Here is a 16210-nt window from a genome sequence, read left to right on the forward strand (position 1 = left end):
AATCTGTTTATACACAATGTCAAAAAGGTATCTTATAGAAAAGTTCTCCTTTTCAAGTAAAAAAGCTTAAACACATCATGATGGGATTTATCAATGAGTTTCTAGAATGGAAGAAGGCTGAGGAGATAGGCAAGGACTACGTACTCATGAAGTTAAGTGAAGAATTAGGGAGTTACTGATGACAACTGTTACAAAAATCTGAACTTAACACAAAGGAGACTGAAGGTAGCCTTTGTTATAGATAAATGGCTACAACAGTTAAGGAATTAAAATGGCTGTGTATCTGCCCTTGAGTTGATAATATCATCAAATACATATATTCCTGCATTAGTGAGGCCAGAATGGGTGGGTGTATACGTGGCTCAGCCAAAATCATTATAAAAACTTAGTATAGAGACAAAACCAAGTATAAAAACTAAGTATAGCATATATAGTATAAAAATGGTCCAACTAACAGACAGAACGTTGAGTAGAGCAATAGGCTTGAGTCGGTTTCAACCCAAATATTTCTTCCCAACAACTGGGGATGCCCAGCATTGTGATGGAGACCAATAATGGCAAACACATTTGTATTGTGATACAACTGTACATTGCAACTGCTATACTCTGCTAAATGTAACTTGTACTTGCACTGTTATTTAAGTAAATTGCTGTATCATTCTGCTAAATCAAAGTTCCATGTAATGTGAAATAAAGAAATTCATGTATTGGGTTTGCATGGCCCGGTTTTTGCAGCAGGGGGAACTACAGGGGTGGCATTCATGAGAAGCTGCTAGAAGCTTCCCTCATGTCTGACAGAGCCGATGCCAGCTGGCTCCAGGATCGATTTGTTGCTGGCTAAGGCTGAGCCAATCAGAAATGGTAGTAACGCCTCTGTGATTACATATTAAAGAAGTAAAAAAAAAAAAAAAAAAAATAAAAAAAAATATATTGTGCAGTTGTAATTGCAGCCAGAGAAGAGAGGAATGAGAATATGTGAGATGAACAGTTCTGCAGACACCCAGGTCAGTGCAGAAGGAGGGGCAGGAGGTGCTCCAGGGGCTGGAGCTGAGATTTCCCTGCAGCCCATAGTGCAGACCATGGTGAAGCAGGCTGTCCTGCTGCAGCCCATGGAGGAGTCCCACGCCAGAGTAGGCAAATGCCTGAAAGAAGGCTGTGAATTTGTACGAAACCTGTGATGGAGTAGGGTCCTGGCAGGGACCTGCAGATGCATGGAGAGAGGAGCCCATGCTGGAGCAGGTTTCCTGGTAGGACTTGTGACCCCATGGGGGACCCATGCTGGAGTAGTCTGTCCCCAGATGATTGCACCCCATGGAAGGGACCCATGATGGAGCAGTTAATGAAGAACTGCAGTCCATGGGAAGCACTACCATTGGAGAAGTTTGTGCAGAATTGTCTCCCATGGGCAGGACCACATGCTGGCACAGGTAAAGGACTCTTCTGCCTGAGCAACGGCAGAAGCAACCTGTGATGAACTGACTGTAACCCCCCTTCCCTGTCTCTCTGCACCTCTGGCAGGGAGGAGGTAGAGCTGAGGAAGGAGGGAGGGATGGGGCGAAGGTGTTTTTAAGATTTATTTTACTTCTCACTATCCTGCTCTGATTTTGTTTGCAATAAATTCAATTAACATCCTTAAGTTGAGTCTGTTTTGCCCATTATGGTAATCAGTGAGTGATCTCTCTTGATCCTTAACCCATGAGCCTTTCACTATATTTTCTTTCTCATGTCCAGTTACAGAAGAGAGTGGCAGAGCAGCTTTGGTGAGTACCTGGCATCCAGCCAAGGTCAACCCACCACACTTCAAAAAACTAACATTGGCATTAAAGCATTAAACCCTATACACATGGAATATCTAAAAGGACACAGTCAGAGAGTGTTGGACATATGCATGTTATCAATTAAAAAACCCCTCATATATCTGTAGAAATGTTCAGAATTTAATCTATGGACATTTAAATTCACACCTACAGAGAAATTCTTAATTGAGGTTTCTCTACAGATCCAAACAAATTCTTAAACATTATGCGCATGTTCCAAGCATAGCTTTGGCATATGTATTCAGAAAATTAATTTTCATAATAGCAATAGTGTCACACAAGAGTTAAGCACTGAAAGTGCAATTAACCTTAACAGTTTTCATAAATATTTTAATATTTGGATTTTCCTATGGAGAAATAAAAGGACATCTATCACGTGACAGAAGTGGCAGAATTAAAATTAGACTACATACATTTTGTTTCCAACACTCAAGCTTGCACTGAATCCATGAAAATATGCATCTCCAGTTTTAACAAGAGCTGGAATTTGAATTTTTCAAAAATTAGGCCCTCCATGCAAATAGCTACAGTAAAGATGCTATTTGCAATAAAGACCAAGGAAATAGAACTTCCCTTGAACATGTTTATAAGAACTAACAGCTAGAAATTAAAAGATATCTCAAAAAATATGAATATAAGCCCAAAAGATTTTTGAGACTTGACTGCACCAACTGAACAAGCATTTTCACCCTGTCATTAGTCACCTCTTAATTATATGAGGAAGCAAGTTTAAAAACATACTTATTAAAAAAAAAAATCTGTTCTCACAAAGTAAAAAACCGCAAACACACAGATTTCATGTTTTCCATTACTGATCAATGAGAAAAAGTAAGATTTAACTAAATCAGTTCAAGTAGTTAAAACACTATAAAAAGCATACCCTCATATTTAGCAGGATGGTTCAACACAAAACTTGTTTTCTGTCCTCTGCTCAGAGACTTTGAATCTTACTATACAGTGCAACACATTTAGCCTTCCAAAACAAAAGTAGCCTTAAAGATACACAGAAGGAAGATCTATTACAGAATCTGCAAAAAATGCAAAGGAGAAGCTATGCACTGTACTCAGAATGAGTGTTTGCCCTGTTCAGTAACTGTTCACCTTAGGCACCTCTTATTTTTGATAAAACTCAAGTTCTACAGCCAGATGTCTTTTTTTCTCTCAAATTCACTTACGTGCAAAATTTATTGACTATGCATACATGGTCTCCATGAATGAAATGACATGTACCAAACTAACAAATATTTACAAATTGAACTGAGAGTTTGACAGTAGACTACCCCATTTTGCTGTCAAATAAAAATGAGCTTGACAGGTCCTGACAGATTTCAAGAACTTGCTTGTTCATATACCTAGCTCTAGAGAAAAACCAACTGAGCAAACAGTACTGCTCAGTTTCTTGTGTTGGTAGCTTAAGGTAGTGGCCAGTTTAATAAAAAGTTACAACACTTAGATGAAGAATGTGAATATAGCCCACTTACAAGAAGAGATGGTAACAAGGTACATGAAGAACTTGAGCACAAGAAAGACATGGATCTGTTAGAGTGAGCCCAGAGGAAGGCCACAAAAACAATGTCCAAATGCCTCTTAAACATTGACAGGCTTGGGGCATCGACTGCCTCTCTAGGAAGCCTGTTCCAGAGTTTGACCACCCTCTCGGTAAAGAAATGTTTCCTAAGGTCAAGTCTAAACCTCCCCTGATGCAGCTTTGAACCATTCCCACATGTACTGTCACTGGATACCAGGGAGAATAGCTCAGCACTTCCCTTTCCAGTTCCCCTACTCAGGAAGCTGTAGAGAGCAATGAGATCACAGTTTAGCCTTTTTTCTTCCAAGCTAGATAAGACCAAAGTCCTTTGCCATTCCTCAAAGGACATTCCTTCCGGTCCTGTCAACAGCATTGTTGCCCTCTTCTTGGGGCAATTAAAGAACCTTCACATCTTTTTTTAATTGGGGGGATGTCCTGCTTTAGGGCAAATTTGGGAGAAAACCTCCAAAAGGGCCACCCCACAAAGCAAACCCACACGGCCCCTCCCCCCAACCGGTTCAGGAAGAATTCACTCAGGGAGAAGTGGAAAAAACCTGTTTATTTATCAGGCAAAGCACTCCCCAACACAAAAAATGAAAAATACCAGATGACAGAACTCATTCATTGCTCTAAAGAGATGACAAATTCAGAAAGTCTCTCCTGTGGGTGGTCGCTCTCTTATCAGTCCCTCCGGTGCTGGGAAAGGCTGCTGCCCAGAGTAGGCCCTGGTAGGCTACAAAGTGCAAGCTCTCAGTGTTTCCCTGGGTCCCAGTCCAAAGCAGGTTCGAATGGTTCCAAAAAAAAAAAAAAAGGGAAAGAAAAACAGTCCAGGGAACTTCTCTGCCTCAGCTAGCTAAACTAACTAAAAAACGATGGAGCGTGGTGTTCTGCCTCATCCATGCCCAGACACCACAGTGGAGGAATTAGAGCAGGCTGATAACAAAACTCTGTGCTTCTTCTTCTTCCTGCCTTCACTCTCAGAGCCAGTCTTGAAGGCACAGAATATAATATCCAGCATAAACAGAACACCCGGTTGGGGATACAAGCATCATAACATCACCCTAGGGCAGGGGCCAAGAAGTGCACTCAAGGTGAGGCTGCACCAATGCTAAATACAGAGGGATAAGCCCCTGATTCCAGGCTGAAGCAGCCTGTCCTTGGAGGACTGCACCCCAAGCAAGAGTGACCCATGCCGCAGCAGTTTTGGAAGGACTGTCTGCCAATGGGGGGGAATTCACATTGCAGCAGTTTTGGGAGGACTACTGCTCGAGAGATTGAAACCACGTTGGAGAAGCTCATGGAGAACTGTCCCCCGTGGGAGGGACCCCACAGCGTAGCAGGGGAGCAACTTCTGTCCATGAGCAGTGGAAGATCTCGGGTGACGAACTGACCAAAAACCCCATGCCCTGTCTCCCTGCACTGTTGGTGGGAAGGAGGGAGGGGTTGGGGGAAAAAGGTGTTTTTAAGGGCTTATTTTACTTCTCATTATCCTCCCCTGACAATGTTAGTTATAGATTCACTTTGTACTTCTAAGTTGAACCTGTTTTGCCCTTGGAGTGTTTTCTCCTGGTCCTCATTTCAACTCATGAAGCCTTCATTAATTTTTTTTTCCTTTCCTCTGCCCAGCTGTAGCAGGGGAGGGCACGTGAGTGGCTATCGTGAGTGCCTGGTGTTTGGCCAGTGTCAAACCATGACAAGTGGTAAAGCTCATTAGAACAAATTCACAATAGAAATGCCTTTCTGTTTTTGTTTTTCCTGCAGGAATAGGAATACTAAACTTCTGATGTTTTAGGATTTCTTTCCTTCTGTATATTTTACTTTTTTCCCCCAGGTATTAAAGGGAGAAATAAACTCTCACAGCATAAGGTAGACATAAACCTTATCTTACACTAAGGCAACAAATCAACTGTGCAGAAGACTTTTAAAATTCCAAATAGCTTGTACAGTTTCTTTACAAAAATATTTATTAGTAAATACATGATATTGTAATTATTACTATGTCTTAATGACAAAATATTTGAGAGCAAATAAAAATAGTTTAATACATTAATGTTTAACATATATATTAAAATCATAGAATGATTTGGGTTGGAAGGGACCTTTAAGATCATCTAGTTCCAACCCCCCTGCCATGAGCAGAGACACCTTCAGATCCAACCTGGCCTTGAACACTTCCAGGGGTGGGGCATCCACAACTTCTCTGGGCAACCTGCTCTGGTGTCTCACCACCCTCAAAGTAAAGAATTTCTTTCTAATATCCAATCTAAACCTACCTCCTTTCAGTTTCAAGCCATTCCCCTTTGTCCTATCACTCCATGCTCTTGTGAAAAGTCCCTCTCCGGCTTGCCTGTAGGCCCCCTTTAGGTACTGGAAGGCTGCTATAAGGTCTCCCCGAAGCCTTCTCTTCTCCATGTTGAACAACTCCAACTCTCTCAGCCTATTGTCCTAGGAGAGATGTTCCATCCCTCTGATCACCTTTGTGGCCCTCCTCTGGACTCGCTCTTGTTGATCCATGTCCTTTTTCTGTTCAGGGTCCAAGATCTGAAAGTAGTACTCCAGGTAGGGTCTCACCAGAATGGAGTAGAGAGGGATAATCACCTCCCTCAACTTACTGGCTACACTTCTTTTGATGCAGCCTAGGATACAATTGGCTTTCTGGGCTGGAAGCACACATTGATGTCTGTGACTGTGGTCACAAGGGTTTTCAGGATGAAGAAGAGACGAGAATGTTGACTCCATGATCAGAAGGCTTGATTTATTATTTTATGATATATGTTACATTAAGACTATACTAAAAAGCAATAGAAAGGAAAAGTTTCTTCAGCAGCTAGCTAAGCTAAGAATAGAAAAGAATGAATAACAAGGATCTGTGTCTCAGACAGAGCAAGAGCCAGCTCTGCCATGAGTGGTCAAGAAATCCAAACACCCACAGGAGACCAATCACCTGTTGCATTCCACAGCAGCAGATAACCATTGTTTACTTTGGTTGCTGAACTGCAGCTTGTCACAAGGAAAAATCCTAAGAAAGGATTTTTCATGAAAGATGTCTGCGACATGTCACCCTTTTTTTATTTAGTTAAATTAAAAGGAAAAAGTGTTTGTAATTTTCTCTGCTGTACTCATGCCGAAGAAAAAGACAAACACTTGACAGGTTATCTGTTGCCAATCAAACTCCACTCAAGTGCTCCTGTGGAATGCACTGGGAATTTCTTCACCTGTAGAACATAAAATTCTATCATATTACTAAAACAATTCTATAATATAAGAAAATGCAAAAACAATGCAAAGAAAATTCAAGTCCAAGCAGCTGAGTTTCAGGAAAAGTCCATGGCTTGAAGATGTTCCTCTTTGCCATATCTGAAAGTTTCTTTTGGTCCTGAAACAGGCTTGCTACAGAAAGGTCCATCAATATTTATCAAAAGTCCATTGACAGTCTTCAAACAATTTTGAGAAAATTAGAAAATTTCTGAAATGTCTTGCCACAGCCCTTCATTGAACAACTTGGGCTGAAGCCAATCCCTGGCTCCTCAATGCCTCTGAGCTGCTGCCAGCTCTTTCACCCTTTTTTATTCAATTTAATTTTTTTTTTTTTTTTTTTTTTTTTTGTCTTGTCGGAAAGAGCAGCAGCAGCAGCAGAGGAGCCAGAGAGAGGCCCTTGGGGGCCCTGGCCCATGTGGAAGGATCAGGAACCCCAGACCTGGCCCACTGAAAGGTGGCCCAGGACCAGAAGGGGGAAGCAAAGCCCCCAAACTCAACAGGAGGCTGGGAGGTGGCCCTGGCCCAAGCAACCAAGCCAGACAGCCCAGGCCCAGCCCCCGAGGCAGGCTCTGCATTGGCACAGACCCGCACCCTGCTGCCAGTACAATGGCAGAAGGGGTGACCAAACGCTTCCTTTCCCCAAAATCACCGAGGCATGCCGGCAATGGGAAGACAGAAGCTGTCCCGAGAAACTTCGCCTCGGGTCTGGGGATGTCCTTTCCCCACAGCAGACAAGCGATGCTCGCTTCCTGCTGTGCCCTCTGCCTCTGCAATGCAAATGCACCAGGTGTTCCTCCCATCTGCCTCACGGCACCACCGCCACCCCCTCTGGGCTGGGGACCAGGGGCAGAACTTTCGGGACCCACCTCCCCCTCGCCGCTGGGGCGCGCGAGGGGCGGCAGAGAGATTCGCATCCCCCAGGGGGAAAACCCGGACCAAACACCCCCCAACCCGCCAAGAATGCTGATCTTGAAAACAGGCAGCCGCGCTGCGCCCACAGCCAGCTGTCGGGCCATGCCTCCTCCACGGAAGGACAGGCTGACGCCCTCTTCCCCTGTCCCAGCTCCCCCCGTAGGGGCAGCCCCGGGACAACCCGAAAAACTCGGGGAGGAAGTCACGCTGGATGCAGGAGGCGCCGCTGCGGCTGCCGCCGGCTCCAGGACAGCCTCTGACGCGGACATGGAGAACGGAGTCCCCGCAGGGGCAGGCAGCGGGGCCGCCTGGGGGGGCGGCGGGGGCGGCACGGGGTCGGCAGCTTCTTCTGCGCCGGACTCTGACATCGGCCGCAGAACCGCAGTCGCAGAAGGCGGCGGGACGGCCGGGGGGAGCGGTGGATCGCTGTTGCCCAGCAACATCGGCGCAGCCGCGGGAAGCGGTGTCTCTGAGATAGATGCAGGCAGGGAAGCCGGCGGAACCGCGGCCGGAGCGCCCACAGGCTCCCCCGGAGGGGCGGCCGCGGGACGGGCCGCGCGGGGAACCGCCCGCACCCGCGGGGCGGGTTGGGGCGGTGCCCGTGGCGCTGGCCGGGGCAGCGCCGCCCACTCCCATCCCCCCTGAGAGCAACGGGAGGGGGGAACAAACGGCTCCGTCTGAGCATGCTCCGAAGACGCAGTACAAAAAACTTCGGCTGCGGGCGAAACTTCGCCCCCCCACTGTGGTTCAGGGGGGCTGGAAAGCAGCAGAGCGTCCCCCTCCAAAGTGTCTTCCCCCGGAATTGGGGGGAACGGGGCTTTGCCCTTGCAGTTAGCAATCCAGGGAAAAACAGCTGCTCTCCGTTTCAAGACTAGAAAGAGCTTCAAAAAGGTTGGATAAATCGAGGGGCATCCGAACCCCCGGTATAAAAAGAATTGGAAAATGGAGCCCATACACTCCCAGACAAACATATCGAGGGCATATAGCACATTCGTAAAAAAACCAAAGAGCTTTGCCCATCGAAAAAACTCATAGAGATCTGCCTCCAACAGGAGAATTCTGTCCTCTTCACCCCATTTTTGCCAGAGGGCAATAAGTTTCTCCTCTGAAGGGGAGAATGGAACCTCATCCTCTAGAGGAGGAGTCCTCCAGATGAGCAGCCACAAACTGCGAATGGCCTCATCTTTAGGAGGGGAAAAACCAACAGTACCTTGTGACAGTGTCCAGGACTCTCTGGCTATCTGCATGGTTCTGCTGAGCTTTCCGAACATCTTCCTGGAGGCTTTTCAGAAGGTTCCCTTTGTGGTCAGCCTTGCTGTGAACTCTGTCCAAATTCGGATCTTCAGTTCTTCAGCTCCTGGCTAGAATCCACTGCTGTGGTCACTTGTGAAGCAACCATCAATGCCACACATTCAGGGTTTACCCAGTGCAGCAATGCTCCTCTGGTGGTCTCACCAAGTGATGATTGTCCTCCTCAGTCGGGGGTCACCAATTGTGACTGTGGTCACAAGGGTTTTCAGGATGAAGAAGAGATGAGAATGTTGACTCCATGATCAGAAGGCTTGATTTATTATTTTATGATATATGTTACATTAAGACTATACTAAAAAGCAATAGAAAGGAAAAGTTTCTTCAGCAGCTAGCTAAGCTAAGAATAGAAAAGAATGAATAACAAGGATCTGTGTCTCAGACAGAGCAAGAGCCAGCTCTGCCATGAGTGGTCAAGAAATCCAAACACCCACAGGAGACCAATCACCTGTTGCATTCCACAGCAGCAGATAACCATTGTTTACTTTGGTTGCTGAACTGCAGCTTGTCACAAGGAAAAATCCTAAGAAAGGATTTTTCATGAAAGATGTCTGCGACAGATGTCTCATGTCAAGCTCCTTATCCATTAACATCTCCATGTCCTTCTCCTCAGGGCTGCTCTCAATCCATTTTCCATCAAGCAAGTATTTGTGCTTGGGATTGCCCCAACCCAGGTTCAGGACCTTGCACGCGACTTTGTTGAACTTCATGAGGTTCGCAGAGATCCACCTCTCAAACCTGTCAAGATCCCTCTGGATGGCATCCCTTCACTCCAGCATGTTGACCACAGCACACAGCTTGATGTTGTTGGCAAACTTGCTGAGGGTGGACTCGATCCCACTGTCCATGTCACTGAAAAAGATGGTAAAAAACAGTGCCGGTCCCAATACTGACCCCTGAAGAACACCACTTGTCATTAATCTCCACTTGGACATTGAGCTGTTGATCACAAGTCTGAAAGTGACCATCCAGCCAATTCCTTCTCTACTGACTGCTCCACCCATCAAAACCACATCTCTCCAGTTTAGAGACCAGGATGTCAAATGCTTTGCACAAGTCCAGGTAGGTGATGTCAGCTGCTCTTCCCTCATCCACCACCTCTTTAATCCTGTCATCAAAGGCCACCAAATGCATCAGGCATGATTAGCTGATGATGTTGATAGTCACCTTTAACAGAGAACGCCAAACATAACAAGCAAAGCAGAAACTTTGTTTAGACAAATCATCCTGAAATGTCTAGTATCACCTGGCTTCTGACAGAAGCATAATTGGCATTAGTCACTCACTGTCAAGTGTCCAATACAAAGGAAGACATTTAAAAACTTGCCAACAATTTCAAGGGCAATTGTGGTGGCTTCACCTTGGTTGAATGTCAGGTGCCCACCAAAGCCACTTTCTCACTTCCCTCCTCAGTTGAACAGAGGGGAGAAAATACAATGAAAGGTTCGTAAATTGAGATAAGGACAGGGAGAGATCATTCACTGATTGCCATCACAGGCAAAAAAGACTCAACTTGGGGATATTAATTGCATTTATTACCAATCAAATCAGAGAAAGATAATAAGTAAAACCAAATATTAAAAACATTTTCCCTCCACTCCTCCCTCCTTCCCAGGCTTAACTTTATAACTGAGTCTCTACCTCCTTCCCTCCAGCGGTTCAGGGAGACAGGGATTGGGGGTGAGGGTCAGTTCATCACGTGTCATTTCTGCTGCTTCCCCCTCAGGGAGTGGAGTCCTTCCCCTTCTTCACTGTGGGGTCCCTCCCACAGGAGCCAGTCCTCCACAAACTTCTTCAACATGAGTCCCTCCCACAGGTTGCAGTTCTTCATGAACTGCTCCAGCATGGGTCCCTTCCATGGGGTGCAGTCCTTCAGGAACAGGCTGCTCCAGCACAGGCTTCCCACAGGTTCACAGCCTTCTTTCTGGCAGTGGGTCTCCTCCATGGGCTGCAGGTGGATCTCTGCACCCCCTGGGGCCTCCATGGGCTGCAGGGGGACAGTCTGACATCACTATGGTCTTCACCATAGGATGCAGAGGAATCTCAGCTCTGGCACCTGGAGCACGTCCTTCCTCTCCTTCTGCGCTGACCTTGGTGTCTGCAGAGTTGTTCCTCTCCCATATTCTCCTCTCTTCTCTGGCCACAATTACTTCTGTGCAATAACTTTTTTCCCTTCTTAAATGTGTTACTCCAGATGCATTGCTACCATTGCTGATCGGCTCAACGTTGGCCAGTAGTGGGTCTGTCTTGGAGCCACCTGGCATTGGCTCTGCCAGACATAAGGTGAAGCTTCCAGCAGCATCTCACAGAAGCCACTCCTGTAGCTCCCTGCTACCAAAACCTTGCCATGCAAGCCCAGTACAGCAATACATTCAGATAAATATTTCAAGTGAGAAATTAGTGTGTCAAGTATTTTGGGGTCAAGCTTGGTTTGGTCTCAAGCAATAATATGACTTCAAAGATGTTAACAGTAATTAGAAAACAATAATGGATAGTTATCTGATTCTATATACCATGAATGTCATTGAATGGATTTAAGTTTGTATCCTTTACCTTGTCCTGACTATGGAATGACAAGTGCTACTGTTTCAACTTGCACATTCCATGAAATGCCATGTTTTAGACATCATTCAAAATAAACAGTGTTGATATAATTTGCCATGAATATAAAACCAGAAGTTAATACTGAAGATCAGAAAGGAAAAAACCCAAAAAACAAATACACAAAGTGATTAGTTTTATGCTTCTTTATAATAAGCAGCAAACAGTCAAACTTGGATAGATCTGAGGAAGAAGAAAATATATATGGCTCAATCTCTCATGACTAAAAACCTAAATATTTTCAATAATAAAAAGTCAAGAACAAAAGACTTAAGCATTTAATTGCCAGATGGCCTTTGCTTTTTGAGCCTGGATTAATTCTACCTAATGTATCCTTAAAATACTGTTAAATTCAATAGCAAAACTAGGAGCCATGTTTCTGAATGCTTCTACCTTACAGAGAAAGAAAAAGGGTAAGACAACACAGAAATAAAATAAACATTCTTTGAGGGTGTGGACTGTAGAGAAAGTACACACATTTCAACTGGAGCAGGTAGGAGGAAAGAAAAGGAAGAGGGATGGGAGAAAGCTACTAGTAATGTTTTTAATTGTCATCATATCAGATGATACTCTCCATTCAGTCTATCAAAATTAGATGGACTCTTCAAAACAAACCACAGCTGCTTATTTCTCAGAATATCCTGTCTTTATGGCAGGCAGCAAAAGCTGGACATTTAAAAATTATATTTCAGTATCTGCTGTGGAAACACCATGCAATCACATGAGAATTAATCTTGATTTGATGTCTTTCAGAATTACTTTGAATGACCTGAAAATTTCAGAGATGTGTTTATTTACACCTAATATTGCCTGCCCAAAGTCAACTCTAAGAGTTTGGGAAACCAGACCAGGAGAAGAGTGGTCAAATGAATTCCTGACTCTCCCAAAAGATTTCATTGCATCTTAAAGTAGTAGAATCTGGGAGTGGAATCTCTTAATAATTCCCAAGGACAGTACTGGTAACAGCTAGGAAGGACTGTAAAGGACGATGCATTACATTTGTACAGCATAAAACAAGTGATCACTAGGCTCAAAAAGTTGAAATATAAATGTAAACACAAGGTGTCATGGTTTAGGAATGGTATTCCCCAATTTAGTGTTCCCACTGAAAACACCCCAGACCATGTGCCACTGGCTCACTTTCCTCCCCCCTCCCCACATGGTGGGATGGAGAAGAGAATGGGAGGCACAAAATGGTAAAGATTACAGCTTGAGATAAGAACAATTTACTGTAAACTGCAATGAAATAAGAAAAATGAACAGCAAAGACAATACCAATAACCAGGACACCAGAGTAATCACAATTTATCTCACAGACAATTCAACTGGATTATGTTAATAAAAAAAAAATCAGGATTCACCTATATTGAGGAGAAACATGCTCTAATTAGAAGCACAAACACAAGGCCAAGCACTAAGGAGCTGACTGATCTACTGAAACTATATCCTGGGAGTCTGCTCTATATTTTAACAAAATTACTGAGACTCTAGACACATGCTCTACTGTTGTGAAAAAATAAGAAACAAGTTTGGTTTTCCTTTGTTTCTCCATTTTGGGTGTTATCCTTTATTTCTCAAGATGGAAATATTAATTCTGTTTCCCAGTTGAGGTAAACTTCAAAAACCTGGATACTTCAGTCAAATATATTTTTATCCTCTTTTAAACCTACTTTACAGCAAATAAAGGCCTTTTGTTTTGGTAAGATCTGATTAGTGAGAGATGCTTCTGACCAAATAGCAAATGAGACCTTATGCAATACGGATTTCATTTTACAATAAATGTGAGGTAGAGAGATAGAAAGAAATAGAAAAGAGTAAAGGGTGGAGAGAGAGAGAGAGAGAGAGAAATCAAGCAGAAGACAGTCACCACCCACGAATACATCAGCATGCCATTGGTCCTTCTTCACTCCGGGCTTCTCAGTGGTGGGGGTCCCAGAATTGTTCTTCTGAGGGTACCACCTTTATACAGTCCAAGTTCAAAGTATCACAGAGTGGTCACAGATGCTGTTCCCATAACTTGGGGTGATATGTGTATGAGCAGTTGCTCTCTTTTCCACAGTGGGAATTATTGTCTGGATGCATTAACCAGGATGTGCTAACCAGATCTTGCCTCACCAGGCCTGGAATTAGTGCCTTCCTGTTGCAAATTCCTCCCTTTTGTGCTTAAGTCAAGTTCCCACTGTGGTGGCTTATCTTATGGCAAGTTCCTTCTGTGACCTTGTGCCGTGGTTTAGGAATGGTACTTCCCAATTCAGTGCCCCCACCAACTCTCCAAACCACACACTGTTCTCTCTTGCTCCCCTGTTTTCACCTCCTCCTCCCCACTGTGGATGGCTGGAGAGGAGAGCTAGAGGCACAAAAAGCAAAGATCACAGGTTGAGATAAGAACAATTTACTGGAAACAACAATAAGATAAGAAAATGAACAGTAACAGCAACAATATTAATAACAGAATGTACAAGAAAAGAAATGATTCACATGGAAAAACTCCACGATAACAGACAATACCAGAAGGCTCCCTCTGCCATATTTTCTCTTCTGGAAGGAGCCCCTTCTCCCCATAAAAGAGCCCTTTCTCCTGCTCCCAGCAATGACATGAGGTGATATAGAATAGCCTCTGTACTCCAGTCATGCTCCCTCCTGGCTACTGAAAAAAATTAATTCTGTCCTGGCTGGAACCAGGACACCTTGACAGTGAGACAGGCAACTGTGCTCCTTGCACCTTTGTAGGCAGACAGGCAGGACAGAGGAAAACTAGCTTTTTCAAAGAAGCCACCACTTCTAAGTCATAACACCTGATTTGGTTTTCTAATTCCAGCTTCTTGTCACTTAACCTAGTTGTGCTTTTGATAGCTTTTTTCTCCCAGTTATTTTTTTAAAAAATTATTTTAATAAAATACAACAAACTCACTATAATTTTAATTTATATCATATTGCAAGGTCTTTCAGCAAGAAAAGAGCAAGAGAGTCCCTGCCTCCCGCTGCCTCACAGGAATCAGCATTTCAGCAGCATTGGAGCCACTCTACATGAGTTTCAAGCTACTGAGTGGGGGTTGAGTCTGCAAATGTCAGGAAGTTTCTTCCAGTGTTTCAGCAGCATTGGAGCCTTTTAGACAAAAATAGGTTATTCCAGGTTTTCTTTTTCCCTGCTCCTTTTGTTGTTTGGGGGTGGGGGGGAGTTCTGGAACTGCAGAGGCTTGGTTGCTGTTTTGTTTTCCTTTGTTCTCTCTCATGGCTGCACGGTCTGGAGAAGAGGGCTTCTCTGCCATCTTGTCTTTGTCCTCTGGGCCACATGGGCTGCCATGGTGGCTGCCACCTTGGCAAATGGGAGCTTCTCCACCATCTTGTCTTTGTCCTCTGGGCCACTAGGCTGTCCAGGTGGTAGCCATATTGTTTTCTTTTTTCTCGGGGAGAGCACCATGTAACTCAGCACCTTTGTATCTAGTGGTTATTGCTGTTTTCTTGTTTATTGCTGTTTTTTTTTTAGTAAACGGTTATTTTTTCACTTATCTCTTCATATTTGTCTCTTCTTATTGTTGAAAGGGAAGTGGTTGAAACTAAGGGGAGATAACATTTCAAAGTCTGCACCCCATAAAATTGTCTTAAACTAAGGTTGGTTTTGAAGTCTCCTAATAATGACTACCTGGTACACTTTCCTAATCTACACCTAAAATTAGGAAACATCCAGCAAATAATTCCATCACCACCTATGTTTGTCTTTCTCTTGCAACATGAGAAAGAGAGAAGGCCTTGACACTGTATAAGCACTGTTCAGCAGTAACATCAGTGTTATCAACACTTTTCAGCACAAATCCAAAACATAGCACCAGGCCAGTTACTGCAAAGGTATTTAACTCAATCCTAGCCAAAACCAGTACAACTTCATAAATGTAATTCTGTACAGCTTAAATTTATGTATATCCTTTCAATCCCACAATTCCAATAATTCTTATCTTAAAAAAAAACCCAACAACCATCAACCGTCCCAATCAAAACCAAACAGTAACAGTTTCATAAAGCCATGAGTACATAAGAAAACTCTGTAAGGACACTTTTTTACCCACTAAAAAACAACAATACTCAAATTCAGTAACACCTCACCTGCATCAGCTCTGGACCGCTGACCTGGTGATTTTCCAAATGGGGTCTTCATTCATCTGTGTTTAAGTGAGCAGCAGAGCTGCTAGACTAGGGTCAAAATCCAGTTCTTCCCAACTCCCCAGATATCTTTTTATTCTCGTAATACAACAGCTACTTATTAATATACCATCCAATCATCAATTCGTTCTTCCTCAAATATAGGAGAAGCACTTTCAGTTATATCACTCTGAAAAACAAATCAGAAAAGATAGCCTGATTTGAGATTTGGTTAAAATAAACAATGAAGTGAAACAGAATATTTTTTCTTTCATGTTCAATGAGAAGTCTCTTCATATTCTGTTATACTGGATGCATTCCATACTATGAACTAATTTTCAGAACTCCCATACTACATTTGAAAATTATAATGAAAACACCAGTAGAGAGAGCATGAAAGCATAGGATTCTCACCCTCCCCAAGTTACAAAGCAGCTATTCCTGTTTTAAAAAAATTATTGTATTTCAGGGACAAAACTCCATATTTCCTCTGAAAGTTTCTATAATAGTTTTCAGCTTAGTCTGTACCACCTTTATGCTTACACAGATGGTTACTGTGAGAGATGCAAGGCATGGAAGGTAAACATTCTTGTCTGCATTACAGCACCCATCTGTCAATAGACTTGAACAAAAAAAAAAAAAAAAAGCC

General features: G+C 43.6%; 1 protein-coding gene across 6 annotated transcripts in view; it reads right to left on the reverse strand.

Moving 5' to 3' along the window:
• Nucleotides 1-16210, reverse strand: part of LOC118701494 (spindlin-Z-like) — a 110671-nt gene that overhangs the window by 27212 nt on the left and 67249 nt on the right. For 5 of the 6 annotated variants that reach the window (XM_036406136.2, XM_036406137.2, XM_036406139.2 and 2 more), the window contains one exon: nucleotides 15526-15751. The exons of the other annotated variant lie outside the window; for it this stretch is intronic. In XM_036406136.2, coding sequence (XP_036262029.1) covers nucleotides 15526-15577 — 52 coding nt within the window. In that variant the 5' untranslated portion in view covers nucleotides 15578-15751. The remainder of the gene's footprint in view (nucleotides 1-15525; nucleotides 15752-16210) is intronic. 6 annotated transcript variants of the gene reach the window in all.

Source organism: Molothrus ater, chromosome W (genome assembly GCF_012460135.2).
Source record: "Molothrus ater isolate BHLD 08-10-18 breed brown headed cowbird chromosome W, BPBGC_Mater_1.1, whole genome shotgun sequence".
In the NCBI taxonomy this organism is placed as follows: Eukaryota; Metazoa; Chordata; class Aves; order Passeriformes; family Icteridae; genus Molothrus; species Molothrus ater.